This window comes from Zootoca vivipara, chromosome 5 (genome assembly GCF_965207765.1).
Source record: "Zootoca vivipara chromosome 5, rZooViv2.hap1.1, whole genome shotgun sequence".
In the NCBI taxonomy this organism is placed as follows: Eukaryota; Metazoa; Chordata; class Lepidosauria; order Squamata; family Lacertidae; genus Zootoca; species Zootoca vivipara.
The window spans coordinates 92,180,374-92,195,736 of NC_142588.1; the positions used below are offsets into that span (position 1 = coordinate 92,180,374).

A 15,363-nucleotide genomic window follows, 5' to 3' on the forward strand; every position below is an offset into this window, starting at 1 on the left:
TATGTTTGCAATAATAATTCCATTATTATTATTATTAGTAGTAGTAGTAGTAGTAGTAGTAGCAGCAGTAGTAGTAGTACCCCGCCCATCCGACTGCGTTGCTCCAGCCTCTCTGGGCAGCTTCCAGCATACAGAAAAACATACTAAAACATTAAACCTTAAAAGCTTCCCTATACAGGGCTGCCTTCAGATGTTTCTTAAATGTTATATAATTACTCATCTCCTTAACATCTGATGGGAGGGCGTTCCACATGGAGGGTGCCACTACCGAGAAGGCCCTCTGCCTGGTTCCCTGTAGTTTCACTTCTTGCAGTGTGGGAACTGCCAGAAAGCTCTTGGTGCTGCATCTCAGTGTCCGGGCTGAACGACCAATCACATCAATACAGTAAATCTGACCCAACTATCACAATGAATACCACATACCTCTTGAGAATACCATATCTGATCCCACTCCCACTTCAGCAGTTACTACTGCTGTCATTTGCCTAATTTTTGAAACAACTTTTTACGGGGTTTTATAATCGAGGATCATTATATCGAGGATTTGCATAATAAATGATGCAAATAAACAAACCATCTCATTTGCCTGATTAGCCCCAAAGGCAATCCCCAACCAATCATGAATCACATAACAAATGGAATGCCATTATGACTCTACTAAATCCACTGAATTTGGTCACACGATGACATCACACAGAAGAAAAATCAGCTGAGAGCGAGAGCAATGCCTCCTGGATTATTCACATGGGTAATCTCAACCAATCAAAGACCACAGAATGAACAAGGTGGCATCCTTAAGGGAAAACAAACTCTGCTGAGAGAGAGCAAAAGGAGGCAATGGAAATGAATAGGCCAAACCTCTTCACGGTCACTGCTGAAAATGTTTTCACGTTCCTTCAACACTGCCAAAAACATGCCCCCAAAACAGTAAGCAGTTTTGGCTTAGCCCTAATCAACTCCGGTGTCATATGTAAACTCACAATGATTGAAGTTAAAAATGGCAGCCACCCATTGGAACAGTTTCTTCCCATGTTACACATGGTTATACAAAGGGCTTGTTGAGATCTGAAAAAAGAATCTAATGGGTTTGAACCCATTCCAGGATGCTGTGCGTAACCCCAACCCTATGTGGCAACTGAACGAGGAATGATTTATACAACACACCTATGAGAAGAGTTTAAAGCAAGCTGGGATTTCAACTTCTCCACTGATGACCTCACCTCCCCGAACAAAAACAGCCCAGAGAACTCAATTTTCCTTTATTACCAAAGAAATAATAATAATAAAACAGGATGAAGAAAGAGAGAGGAAGGGTCTGTAAGTACTCAGTAAAAGCTGCCAACGCAGCAATTTGAATCAAGTGTTCACTCTTTGAATGGGGAAATTGGAGTTTAAGTTTGTGTGAACAGCAGGAGCAGGAAGAGCAGGAGAGAGACCCTGGTGGTAAATTCACATTCACTTTCCCAAGCAACTTTTTCACCATCCAGATTAAAACAGGGAAAGAGAAAATTAGCCAGTTCTGTGAGAGCAGATACTGGCACTGGGAGGTATTACGTCAAGCAGGACTACAAGATGCTGTGCTCTGAAAGCAGCTTGAAAGATGATCACCACTGCAGAGTTCGTAAGATAATTTAACACGCCCCATCTCAAGATCTGAGCCATGCTAACAGGCATGAAACAGGGATGCCACCAAGACAACAACTTGGTTTTCCAAGGCTAACTTTAACCTCTGTTGACAAGGAATGGCTGTGGCTCAACAGTAAAGCAAGAATTCTCCTGAAAGCATTCAAGCATACCTCAACTTTTCTCATATGGAGTTGGGGCCAATTCATCCTCAAAGCTAGCTATGTTTATTTATCGCTTCTATAGCTGCTGAAGGCATTCACCGAGGTAACCAGGGTTTGCCAGTGGGAGGCCATGGGCCCCTGAAATCAGCTGGCGTTTTGAAGGCCGGCAGCCCGGTCGGTCCCTCTTCACTCCAAAAACCATGCCAATTCATTGTCCAGGGCTTTATTTGGCTTACATAAACCTTCCTTGCCTGGCCTGGGGGCATTCTGGTTTTCGCAAAGTGCCAAGGAGCTGAACGTGAATTGGCGGCTTTGTTTACCAGACCACGGTAAAACTGAATGTCATAGTAGGCAGATTCAGCCAAGGGACATGGAAGGAGGCAGGCCCAATTCCATCCACTCAGTGTTTCCCCCCTCAAACTGAACTCAACAGTGACCAACTTTCCCCGCCCCTCACTCCTTTTGACATGAAACACTGAAGAAAAACACAGCAAGAAAAAAACACCCAAAGAGAACCCAATGTTCTCGGAGATTCAGAACCTCCCGGGTGAGCCTCCAAAACAAAGAACTGGGGGCGGGGGGGGGGGGGGTTAGAAGAGGTCAGTCTCCCCAGGGCTTCCCACCCACCTAACCATCAAAAACGCACTTCCTCAAATCATCTCAAGGACAGGTTCCAATATATTTTGCTTGGTGCAGAAGACCAAATGGCACCTTCTCCATTTCACATGCAGAAACGGATCAGAGCCGCAGCTGAATCTCACTTCCACACCGTGGGTGGAATAGCATCCTCCAGCACACCTGAGGACCACAGAGTTCTATCCTCCAACGCCCCTGAATCTAATGTCCCAGACAGCTCTCTACCCGATGGTTGGGCCGGCCTTGCTCCAAGTGGATGGGAAAACGAAAGTCTCTTTTTTTTTCACCCAAAGAGGACTTCACTGGGAAAACATGCTCAGAGGAGGCTCCAGGAGCTTCCTCTCCTTGCTCCAGTAAATGTATACACACACATACACCCTCAAGCAGTCCACTGAAAGCTTGTGGAGGTGGCCACAGAATTCCCAAGCCTAACCACACATACAGTACTGGACCATGTGCGGAGTTCCTTATCAACGAAGCCTCTCGGTAACAGATCTCAGTTTGCAGATACCAGGAAACACCTTCCTCTGAGTGATTCCTGGTCAAATCAGACAATGCGTACCAGGGTGGGCAAACAGCCTTATAGCAGGTTAGCTTCTTTTGTTCTTTTGATGAAGGGCAGATAAATAATGTTCATAACTAACAGAGGTATAGGTGGGTAAGTCACTCTGGAGTTTTGCTGTGAAGCAGAGTAGATTTTTTTTATTTATTTAGAAGTTTGCACACTAGTATGTGCAAGCATCTGCACAACTCCACCTCAAAAAGCAGAGTGCAAAAGAGGATGCAATCTGAAATACCCCATCTCCTCACACTTCGGCCTGGATTAAAACAAAACTGGGCTTCACAGGAATCACTTTTGCATGCTCACACACAGGCATGTCACCAATTTTTCTATACACACACACTGAATGATGACCCTGGGTCAACATGGCTTCTGACTGTCACCTGATCCCCAGAGAGGCTATGAGGAACTAGATCCGGTGTGTGTGTGTGCGTGCGTGCGCGTGCAGTAGGGGTGGGATCAGCCACACACACTGTGAGTGAGCGCAAAGGCTTCCTCCTTGTCCACTCAGCTCTGCATAGCCCATCTGATGATCAGCAGCAGCAGACCAAATGGAAAGTCACCAAATAGCAGAAATGAAAGTGGAGCTGAGGACCGTGCCTTCGAAAGACGCATTTTCAAAGTTTTCCATGAGGCACTGGAAGCCTCTGAAGTGGGAGTTGTACTGGGGGGGGAGGGGGAGCCCCAACGCCGTGCATTACAAAATTAAAAGCCCGATAGGGTTACGTGCGTGTTTTGTCTGCAGCAGCTAATAAATCATGCATCCAGACTCCTAAATCCCATTATGAAGCAGCATTAAGAGATACACTCCACATTGCAAAATAAAAGGTGTATGGTTGCTCCAGCTCTATTCGCCAGCACCTTAAGCCTGACAAATAATTTATATGTGGGACAGGCCTGGCCTTTGAAGCCTCTGCGGAGAGCGATTTCCACATGCTCCTGCCAGCTCGAAAGCATGGGTGCCAAGTGGACATAGGTAAAGCATATGGCTGAGGAACAGACAGAATGCAAGGTGGTACCCTGCCGTGAGCACAGAAGTGAGGTGCACAGACTTGTCCTAAGGATGGGTGCTGAGCCTCCAGTTCCTGCCATTAGCCAGCCTGAAGGATGCTTTAGCCAGATTGCTGCTCTGTAAAATATGTCACAGGCTTACGAAGTTGTGGCACTCAGGACAGGCAGGCAAGTCAACAGGCGCAACTTCACTCTCCCACATTGGTACTAACTAGCCTCTCCTTTGTGAGATAGCCCCTGTATCCAGCGAGAAATCACTCAGACCATGAGCCCCTCTAGGACAAAACAATCCTGCTCCCTTTCCCTAAGAAGGGGCATATACTCAGCACATTCTTGGCTGCTACCGAGTCCGACACCTCCCATGCCCCACACCATGTTCAAATTGGCTGAAAAAAATAATATCCCAAGTTTTGACTATTCTGCGTGAAAACTCCCTCGTTTTCACATTTTTCCAGCAATCGGAGCATTCTTGAAATGTATGTGCTCTAAATTTCAATTTTCTGGATTAACCATTTTGTAGTACGCTTTGGGTCCCTGATTTTGAGGGAGGGGGAAACACAGCTACCCTATTTTTGAGATTTTTCTGGCAATTGGGCCATTCTGGGAACACAGAATGAGAACACAGGAAGTTGCCTGAGGCCCGTGGCTCATCTGTGCAGCACTGCTCATTCCTCCAAGCTTCTTTTAAAGACTAATCCACGTTCCCTCCATGGACCACAGGATGCTTGTTTCACTCCTCTCCCACCTGCACCTGTCCCACTTCAGCCCAGAACTCTCCCACCTGAAACTCCTGTTCTGTTCCTGCCCCCACCCTAAACTATTAAACTGGCTCATTCAGGCTTGCCCTCAATCTGTCCTCAGGCCTCTTTCCCAAGGCTTCAAAGTTCAAAATAAAAAAACCTCCCAGAAAATCAAGCAGCTAACAAAGCCATATCCAAGAGGCAACAGTGCTTCTGTTAAAATCAGATTTCTCTCTGTGTGTGAGAGAGAGGGGGGGGGAGAGAATATGAGAATATGACAGTTCTGACAATGGGAGAACTTTTTGAACTTGGCTGATGCTAGAAGCCCCCACTCAACATCAAGGCTCTCAGCCAAAGAGATGAAGAGATGAAGAGAGAAAGGACAATTTCTGGCAAATCACACCTCAAGCTGTTTTTATTACTATTCCATGCTCCATTCAAGAGGGCTAATTCTACCAGGAAATTAATACTCATTGAATTTACAGAGATGGGAAGCGGCACCCAACAGCCTTCGCAAATTAGAATCCTTCTGGGTGTAGAGGAAGTTAATCCTGTTCCTGGGAGGAAAGCCTTGGGGTCGGGAGGGCGCAGGTCCTCTTTGACGTATCTACATTGAACACTGCTAAGGCCGGGCATGTTGCTTGGTCTTTGGCCTCTGGAGACGTTCCAGGACGCAGAGCACCAGATGTGAAACGAGTTCTTAGCTCAAATAATATTTCAGTAAAAGAGGCTGGCAAGAAGGTCTCCTCGAAACTCCGAGAACATCCCTGGTAACTTTTGCTCTGATTTGGTTTCGCAGTCTCTGGAGGAGAAGACACATCAATGCCTCTTGTTCAACAAGGGTAAAGCGACTGGGTCCTGGCTCCCACCCTAGGACACAGTATTCAGACTTACGGCTCAAGGAAACCCAAAATCTTTACTCAAGAAATAAGCACACTGTTTCGGCATCAGTTCAGAATACCGGGTGCACCTCTCATTGGGGCAGTGGGGGAGCAGGGCGTTCAGAGTCCAGGGGTGGCAGCAGTGCCTACCCGGAGGATTCTCAAAGAGAGGAGGCTGAGGGCACACTCCACAAGGGAGGGTGTTCGAAAGAGGGCGAGAGGCTGCCAGCTCTGCAGGCAAGGGGTGCCACAGAAAGAAGATAGTTGGTCAAGGGAGCCGTGGACCCAAAAAGGTTGAAAACCTCTGATCTAAGTTGTCACAGATTCCAGTCCCAGCTTTTCCAGGTTTCAAGGATGGAAAGTGAAACCCAGTATTAACACTGGTAACCAGAACCGACACCAGTCCGGGGCTAAATGGTGAATTGGCCTTTCACAGCAGCCTCCTAAAACATTCCTCCAAAGGAATGAATGAATGACTGTCTAGCAACAGCATGAGGACATGTCTCCCTCAATTGAATTAAGCTCCCAGCCTGAGATTTTGCTCAGATACAACCTGATCACTTTGACAAGCTGGGTGCAATATGCAGAAATATGTGGGCAAGCAGCCTTTTAAATTAAACATGACAGAAATATCCACCAGTAGGAGCTACACAACGCAGCAAACATTATTCGGGAGAGGGCATGTGGCGAGCTGTCATTGAAGACCAATTCCTAACTACGCAGAGGCAGCGACCTGTTTCCAATCTCCGTAATGTACTGCCAGCACTCATTTTCTAACGACAAAACACAGGCCAAGGAAGCTGCCACTGCCCTGGCCATCTTGCAGCACTGAATCAACCATCCCAGGAATTCAGACGTCACTTGCGGTACCTTTGTGGGTTTCTCTCCCCTCCATATTCAATTCCATCCCCATCACGGCTGCATCCTGTTATCCATCCCCTTTGCCAAAAGGGCTGCGCCGGCTCCTGCGATGCTACCGGGCCAAGTTTGCCATTGGGATATTAAAGCTCAGAACAATTTCAGAGCAGGTTAGCCGTGGGTACACCTTGCCTTGCATTTCAGTCCTCAGTAGAGATGCTTGCTTATACTTGATTTATTTATTTAAATTTATACACTGCTTGATTGTAAAAACCACAACAACGACAACGGCGACCCTCAAAGCGGTTTACAAACATAAAGCAAGAAAATCAAGAAAAATTCACAACCCTACTTTAAAACATACAAAGGTTAATAAGGAATGGGGGAAGTTTATAATTTATCTTAAAAATCATTGTAAACATTTAAAATCATTAGCAGGATTGGAATAACACTTGTAGTTTAATGGATATAATGGAGATGCAAAAGATTTGGATTATCATAAAACATGCAGGAGGAAAGGACTAACAATAAAGGGGAGGAGGGAATTCCAGGAGACTCTTTGGAATCTTGTTTTTATTATGTATGTTGGATATGTGATCGTAGAACTTTAATTTGAAAAACCATATAAATAAATAAATTTATAAATAAAAAATAAAATACTAAAACAGATTAAAATTGCCTCAACTTTCTAAGCGTCTGAATTCTTACAAATGCAAAACGGGTACAGGACCCTCAACCACCCGAGCCAAGTTCACCATTAGATGGAAGAATACTAAAAAGTGGAATCAGGAGGTGCGCTTCCTATGCTATGCAAGGCTTTATTTCTGTGTCCTAAGATGAGTCTTCTGGAAGGAACTGCAAGGCCTGGAGAGCTGAGCATCTCAGAGACCCCACTGCCTCATCTCTTCCATTAACTCTCCTGTACACAGAAAGGCCTCGTTCCATCTGCCTCTGCAGCCACGGGCTTTATTTTATTTACTAAAATAAAAGGCCAGCAGCCTTCATTAAAGCTTTGTAACAATGCAGAGGTGGCGAGGCAAACATGACGGCTTCCCATTTTAGTTTATTGACAACATAGTCACTGCTTACCTCATTTCAAGAAGTTCCCATCACTGGAAAGTGACTCAGCCCAAGTGGAAAAGAAGGAGAGAGCTTTTCCAGCTTCTTCCCTGCCATTCCAGCAGCACCTACTTGAAATCAGGCTCCAGTTCACGGGCAGGTAACCTCACACCACGTCAAATCACTGGTCTGCTTGGCATTTTACTGTCTATAGCAGCCTTCCCCAACCCAATGCCCGCTCCAGATGTTTTGGGCTACAATTCCCATCACAAAGTTGCTGGTTTGGGTTGTGGACTGAAACATCTGGAGGGCAATGTGTTGGGGAACACCGGTCGACACAGAGTGGCAGCCAGCACCCAGGCTTTCCGGCAGGAGTCATTCCCCGTCCTCCTTAGGGACGCCAGAAATTGCATCAGGGAACCTTTTGCATACAAAGCACAAAGAGGAGATGGGAGACAATGAGCATATACAGGAAACTCCTAACGGACGTGCATCCAGTTGACACGCAATCGCACATGCACGCATCACTTCAAACCCAGAAGTGACTGTAAAAATGGCAAAAACAGCCCTAAAGAGAGAGCCCAGAAAGGCCAAATAGGCACGAAAACAGCACCTAGCAATCCCACAAGACTTTGCAAGGGCAATCCCAGGAGCAATTGCACTGACCATTGAGGCCTGTGGCAAGTTGGAATTTGGGCGATTGTGGTGGGGTTTGGCATCTGGTAGTCTCCTCCAGCACCATAATTGATGCTTTTGAAGTATGGTGCTGGAGGAGACTCTTGAGAGTCCCATGGACTGCAAGAAGATCAAACCTATCCATTCTGAAGGAAATCAGCCCTGAGTGCTCACTGGAAGGACAGATCCTGAAGCTGAGGCTCCAGTACTTTGCCACCTCATGAGAAGAGAAGACTCCCTGGAAAAGACCCTGATGTTGGGAAAGATGGAGGGCACAAGGAGAAGGGGACGAGATGGTTGGACAGTGTTCTCGAAGCTACCAACATGAGTCTGACCAAACTGCGGGAAGCAGTGGAAGGCAGGAGTGCCTGGTGTGCTCTGGTCCATGGGGTCATGAAGAGTCGGACACGACTAAACGACAGAAGAAGAAGAAGAAGAAGAAGAAGAAGAAGAAGAAGAAGAAGAAGAAGAAGAAGAAGAAGAAGAAGAAGAAGAAGAAGAAGAAGAAGTGCTGCTGGTTTTTTTCTAGAGTTGCCAGAGGTCAGAGGGTGTTTGCAGGCTTTTCCAATGGTGTTTCAAATATATGCAATTTCACGTAAACACATGGTGTCTTGGAGTGTAACCCCCATGTAAATTGAGAGTTGCCTGTACACCCAAGGCTTCCTAATAAGGAAGCAGCTCAATGGTCAAGCTAACCTTGGACCATCCACTCTGACCAGTAGCGGCTCTCACAAAGGTCTCTCAGCGGAGATTCTTTTCAGCAGGGCTGCTGGGGTGTGAACACGATTAACATCCACCCACAAAGAGCCCTGTTCAAGTTCTTAATGCCCCTAATGAGCTACGTGTTTGAAGACACAAAGCAGCTGCTGTAAATGGACATCCATCCACACAGACACTAAAGTGACGTAGGAAACGCATCTTACCATCCGGAAGCGGCTTGCAAGACAAAGCGTCGTCAAGGTCCCTGGCGGTTGACGGGTCAATGGTGAAGATGCATTCTTGCCTATCAAAAACAGAGAATAAACAAAGAAAACTCAGCACTGAAGGCAACAAGTTCATCTGTTTGAAAACCAGCTTCTGAAAGTGGCATGGATCTTACAGTAGGTGAACTTTTGGTCTGGTCCAGCAGGGAAATTCTTAGGTTCTTTGGGCTTTGTTCAGATCACGTGTCTCCTAATTGAGGGATAGTATATCACCAGGGCTGAGCTGTGAGCCAGCAAACTGCCAATTCAAATCTTGCCTCCTCTGCTATTTATTTAGAATCATAGAATTGTAGAGTTGGGAGGGACCCTGAGGGCCGTCTAGTCCAACCCCCAGCAATGCAGGAATCTCAACTGAAGCATCCATGATGATAAATAGGAGTAGGTGGGGAAGCTTAGTAGGTGGAGCATGAGACTCTTAATCTCATGGTGGTTGGTTCTAGCCCCACATTGGGCAAATGATTCCTGAAATGCAAGGGCCCCTTCCAACTCTACGATTCTATGACCTGCAGACCACTTAATAACAATAAAAAGATCACTAAGTGATTTACCTAAAGTAATATGAAATATTTATAAGAAAGTGTCTATGAAATCAACACTTTAAAACCAAGAAGACATTACAGTGGTACCTTGGTTCTCATACATAATCCAGAAGTCCGTTTGACTTCCAAAATGTTCAAAAACCAAGGTTCGGCTTCCAATTGGCGCAGGCACCCCGGAAACAATAGGCAACAGCCGCATCGGACGTTCGGCTTCCAAAAAAATGTTCGAAAACCGGAACACTTTCTTCCAGGTTTCCAGCATTGGGGAGCCAAAATGTTTGAGTACCAAGGCGTTCGAGAACCAAGCTTCCACTATATAAAAATTATCACAGCGCAGAACAAGCATGCATAATAAAATGGCATGCCGTGAACCAACTCCCTCCTCAGTCCCTCTGTCTGCAGGTTGGGGCAATAGCACTCGCCTGTCAAAAGCAGTGTATAAATACTACTGTACCTACAACACACACATTTATTTATTTATGTATTTAATATGAATGGCAGGTGGGGCTATTTTGCCAATTTTTATGTCTTCATGTTTGCCCTTCACATGGTGGTGGTGTTGTTGTTGTTAGATTTGCCTAACCTGCCTCGGGCTACAGCAGCTTTAGAGCTAGCGAGAGAATTCCTCTTTCATGTGCTCGGAGAACCGTTATCTGGTGACAAGCCGACTGCAGCTATAACCTGCTTCCACAGATACATATTCCTTCAATTAAAAACCCATTAATGAATGGAATTTCAAAAAAGCAGCCGCATTCCAAGATACACTGCTTACATAACGTCTCAATTTACAGTCTTCGGCAGAATCACGTCGGAACAGAAAGGGAACACCCCACTCATGCTCGGGGTCCCATGTGCCCTTATCAGGCCGCGTTAGAGCCTGGGTGCTTTGACTGTGACCCCGGACGCCAGCCCTCGGACACTTTGAGCTCGGCCGAGCAGAGGGCGTGCAGCGGTAGACAGCAGGGAGCTTAAAACAACTGCTCTCTTATGCTGACAGGTCTTAAGAGAAAGGATTAAGGGCTCCTCGAGAAACCAGAGGCCGCATGGGTTTTGTTTCAATGGAACAGGTCGCTTAGTCCAGCTGTTTGGTGCTGCAACCGCAAAACCCTGCCACCCATCGCGATCTGTAGCTGCAGGCAGTTTAGAAATTAATAGGCTGGCAGCAGCAAAGGGCCTGCGTTGGAAATGAACGGAACATAAATACGCCAGTGCCAGAACTCTCAAAGCACATCGAGGGAAATGTAGCAACAAGCAGGCGCTCCGCTTTGAGACGCTCGGCCAATTAAATCTATTAGCGAGGTCAACAATGGGGCCCTGGTTCACGAGAGTCCATGCCTGCAGGGAGTGCGGTGTGGAATCCCAGCTCTGGACCACTGAACGCCCAAAACACATCAGGCCCCCTTTTTCTCCTGTGCAAGCAGGGAGAGGCAGCATGCAACAGATCTGCTGACGGACTTGCAGGGCTGAGTTTATGGCAGCTTATTTAAAGCAGCCCTGGATGCAGCCTTCATGGGCTTGTTCGCAATTGTAGCCTACCCCATCCTGAAGCCTTATAAGGTGGCTTGAAGAAAAACTAAAACCCCAAGCTCACTCCTAATTAATGCAACTTATTCAGACTGTAATAACTGGTGGGTGGGTGGGAGCTAAAACTTCTGTCTATGCCTCTGGTGACTGATTGCAATGAGCAGATGATGTCCAACAGTCTTGTTCTCCCTGAGGCTTGTTGCTTCTTGCAAAATATTTATTCAAACAGAAGCCAAAGTGGCTTACAGCAGAAACAAAAGTTGTCAAACGGCCAGGCTGCTAAGTCATTTCAGGGGCAGCAGCTGAGAGCTCACATAGTTGAATACTCCTCTCCAAACACATACACACAAAATCCCTGCACATGGAAAAGCAGCACATCAGTGTCCTGGCCAGGGTGGATTTGATTTAAATCAAACTGATTTAAATCACGATTTAAATCACTAGTCAGTAAGGCTTGATTTAAATCATAGTTTTCTACATAAAGACTAATTCTTGCTGCTATAACTTAAATATGCAAGTAGATGAAGATTATTAGAATAACAACTTTTCATATTAGTTTTTTATCCCCAGTTTAATAGGTTAATCATTCATATTTGGACAACTTTACTGTTGTACTTAGGAAGGAGAAAAATAATCATTACCTTAATAATAACAATTTAAATAGATTTATTCAACTGAAACAATAACATAACAGCATATGTTATTTGCTTAAACAAACATCCATGTTTGTTAACTAATTTGGCTAAACAAAAACAAAATTTATATATTTTAAGAAACTTAAGACTGCCAGCCCAGCCTACACATGTTTCTATTCTATTCACTGAACTTCTTGAAACTTAGCACTGAAGGGGTTGTTTCTGTATTCATAGGTTTGTAGAACAATAGGATTAAGGTCTTTTTCTCAACTCTGTTCATGTTATAACATTTTTGCTGTGAAGAAGAGGCATGTGATCTCTGCTGAGTCAAATTCAGTTTTGAGAACTGCAAAACTCAACCAAGCATCTGTGATAATATCTTGTAGGCAGAGAAACTGCCCAATAATCTTACAAAAACCTCTGGAAGAGCATGACATTGTGAATGGATTAATGGAATTTATTTACCCCAAAAATTAAACATATACAACCTTATTCTACATAATTAAAAAACTAATCTTTATTTCATGATGGAATAACCTTTGGATGGTAATATATTTTCCTCAAAAAACATTTTATTTAAAAAAATCCAATTTTAAAAAATCGATTTAAATCAAAAAAATCCGATTTTTTGATTTTCTTTTTAAAAAATCATTGATTTTTATCCACCCTGGTCCTGGCTCCCACTCCAAAACACACAAGCAGAGGCTCTTACTTGCAAGTAAGAAAGATCTATTTAATCAGGCAAACAATAGTATAGGCTCAGTGACACTCTTAATTGAACCCCTGATCCTTTGGAAATGACCATGCACGGCCCAAAGCAGTATTTCAACTTGAAATGTAGAATGACATCCTGAACATGCACACTAGCTCCCATTCTGATCTCCTAGCACAGAATGGAGAGGCCATGCAGGCAAGCTGAACCAGAGGCCTCCCTTCACTCAGTCAACTTCACAAAGACAAAATGTAAAATATAAACACACTTCAGCAACAATCGTCATCCATGAGAGGTGAGAGCTCAGCTATTGCCTTTTGTTTACTACAGTTTGGATTTTGTGGGTCTCGTTTAAACTTTAACAAGGCACCGCCATGACATTTAACTGTAAAAGGTGACTGCATGTCTAGACAACTACATCTTGAAGCTGGTCTCACTTCTCTTCCCATTGTGAGCAGACACAAGGGAACGCTGACCTGAGAGGTATTCAGCCCGGCACCCAGACTTCTGCGCACTTGCTCTCTCGACTCAAGAGGACTGGCATTTCAAAACTGGGTGGGTGGGGTATTTTTAGATCCTTGAAAGTCTCAATCATTGTTTCTAGGACCTTGATGAGCTCCTTCTTGGAACGATGCATCTTAGGCCTGGAAAACAACCATTTTCACTCGGGAATAGGCGCCCCTCCTTGCTTCAAGTATGTTTTATGCATGAAACAGTATTTTATAGCAACTGCAGGAATACACCCCAATATGGTCAAAGCAAACACCCATCCCCAATCATTGGGTAAGTTAGACTCATACAATCATAGAATTGTAGAGTCAGAGGGGTCCCCAAAGCGTCATCTAGGCCAACCCCACTGCAAGGCAGGAATCTCAGCTAAAGCATCCATGACAGATGGCCATCCAACCTCTGCTTAAAAACCTCCACCACCTCTTGTGGGAGACCGTTCCACTGCCGAACAGCACTCACTGTCAGAAAGTTCTTCCTGACGTTTAGTCGGAATCTCCTTTCTTGTAACTTGAAGCCATTGGTTCAGATCCTCCCTTCTGAAGCAAGAGAAAACAAGCTTGTACCTCTTCCATATGACAGCCCCTGAGATATCTCATCATATCTCCTCTCAGTCTCCTTTTTCCTAGGCTAAATCTACCCAGCTCCTTCAACTGTTTATCATAAGGCTTGGTTTCCAGAACCTTAACCATCTTGCTTGCCCTCCTCTGCACACCTTCCAGCTTGTCAACATCCTTCTTAAATTGTGGTGCCCATAATTGGACACAGTACTCTAGGTGCAGTCTGATCAAGGCAGAATAAAGTGGTACTATTACTTCCCTTGATCTGGACACTATACAGTACTTCTGTTGATACAGCCTAGAATAGAATTAGCTTTTTTTTTGCTGCTGCTGCATTACACTGTTGCTCTTTAAAAAAGAAAAGAAAAGATCTTGCTATGCTAACCCCATCTATCATTTTTTACAGACACCAGGACTCCCATTCTGCCGAAAAATGTAACAGAAATCACAGCTATACAACAAATCATTCTGGTTGGAGTGAAAGCTAAACCTGTCTGTGACTGCAAGGTACACACATCCATAATAATCTAGCTATTGCAACCCGGGGAAACATAATATGTCCTCCTGCTAGATTTCTGGGGGTTGGAACTGGCACACCATCAAAGCACCAGTCTGCTCCATGAGCTGCAAGCCACCAGCACTACCGGTAGTCTACAGCTAAATTTTCTTACAGAGGCGAAGAGGATAGGGGAGAGACTAAGAAAGCTTCAAGAAGCAAAGTTTCAGCACCATCAATACTCCTCAAATGTCCACCTTGACGTAATAAAGGAAGCTGGCCCCGCTGTTTTTGCTGAGTAAATGAGACTTCTGGGCTCCTGTGATCCAGTTATGCTCCCACTTTCACTCCTACGCAGGAAACCCACTTGCATCATCATGCCAAACAACTTTTAATCAGGAGACACAGGCTCATCTAATCCCTCTGGGCTGAGAGAGGCTTTCTGTCACATGGTTTTGTGCATCTGAAAGTCTTCCGCCTTGTCTAGGCTGAGAAGCTGGTGAGGCAGGGCTTCAGGGCCGCCATTTTGCATTACAGCTCAGAAGTTAAGACCTGCTCAGGCTTGGTCCCAAGTTATCAAGAAGCTGTCATCAACTGCAGGAGATAGGGAGAAGAGTGGCTTGTTAAAACCCACAATTGCAGTCTCCTAGATTAGATGGAACTAATCTATTGAAATCACAGAAGGACAGGCCACTGAGACCATTTGGTATCGCCCTCAGACTTGTTAAATCCACTGCTCAGCCCTAACTCCACATCATTTATGAATAAGTTAACTTCCAAGTGCAGATTCTTGGGAGAATACATTTCTCTCCATTGCGAGAGCTGGCCGTTTACACCAACTCTCTTCTCCCTCTTCCTTTCCCAGTTGCCATTCCATTGGTTTTGCCAGAGTCTGTGCTCCTTTCTGTTCTTCTCATTTGGGAAAGCCTTGTTTCCTCAAAGAAGCCTTCTTTCCTTTCATAGCTTCCATCATGCGACAGAATGCTCCTCCGTAGAAAACAATATCCCCTTAAACAGAACACAACCACGTCAGGGAGAAGGGTCTGGCTCCCAACATGCTGGTTTTCGAAATGGAGCTTTTTATTCCAACCGGCTGACATTCAATTCTATCTGGCGATTCCCTTGTCTGTCATCTGAATTGGCACCGCCCCAACCCAGGTCAACCATCTCAGGAAGAGCTAGACACCCCAGCAAATTA

At 45.1% G+C, this 15,363-nt stretch overlaps 1 protein-coding gene across 2 annotated transcripts in view; it reads right to left on the reverse strand.

The window, feature by feature from the left end:
• DIS3L2 (DIS3 like 3'-5' exoribonuclease 2) overlaps positions 1–15,363 on the reverse strand; it is a 193,299-nt gene that overhangs the window by 74,936 nt on the left and 103,000 nt on the right. For both annotated transcript variants that reach the window (XM_035132940.3, XM_035132941.3), the window contains exon 11: positions 9,133–9,212. In XM_035132940.3, the coding sequence (XP_034988831.2) occupies positions 9,133–9,212 (80 nt within the window). The remainder of the gene's footprint in view (positions 1–9,132; positions 9,213–15,363) is intronic.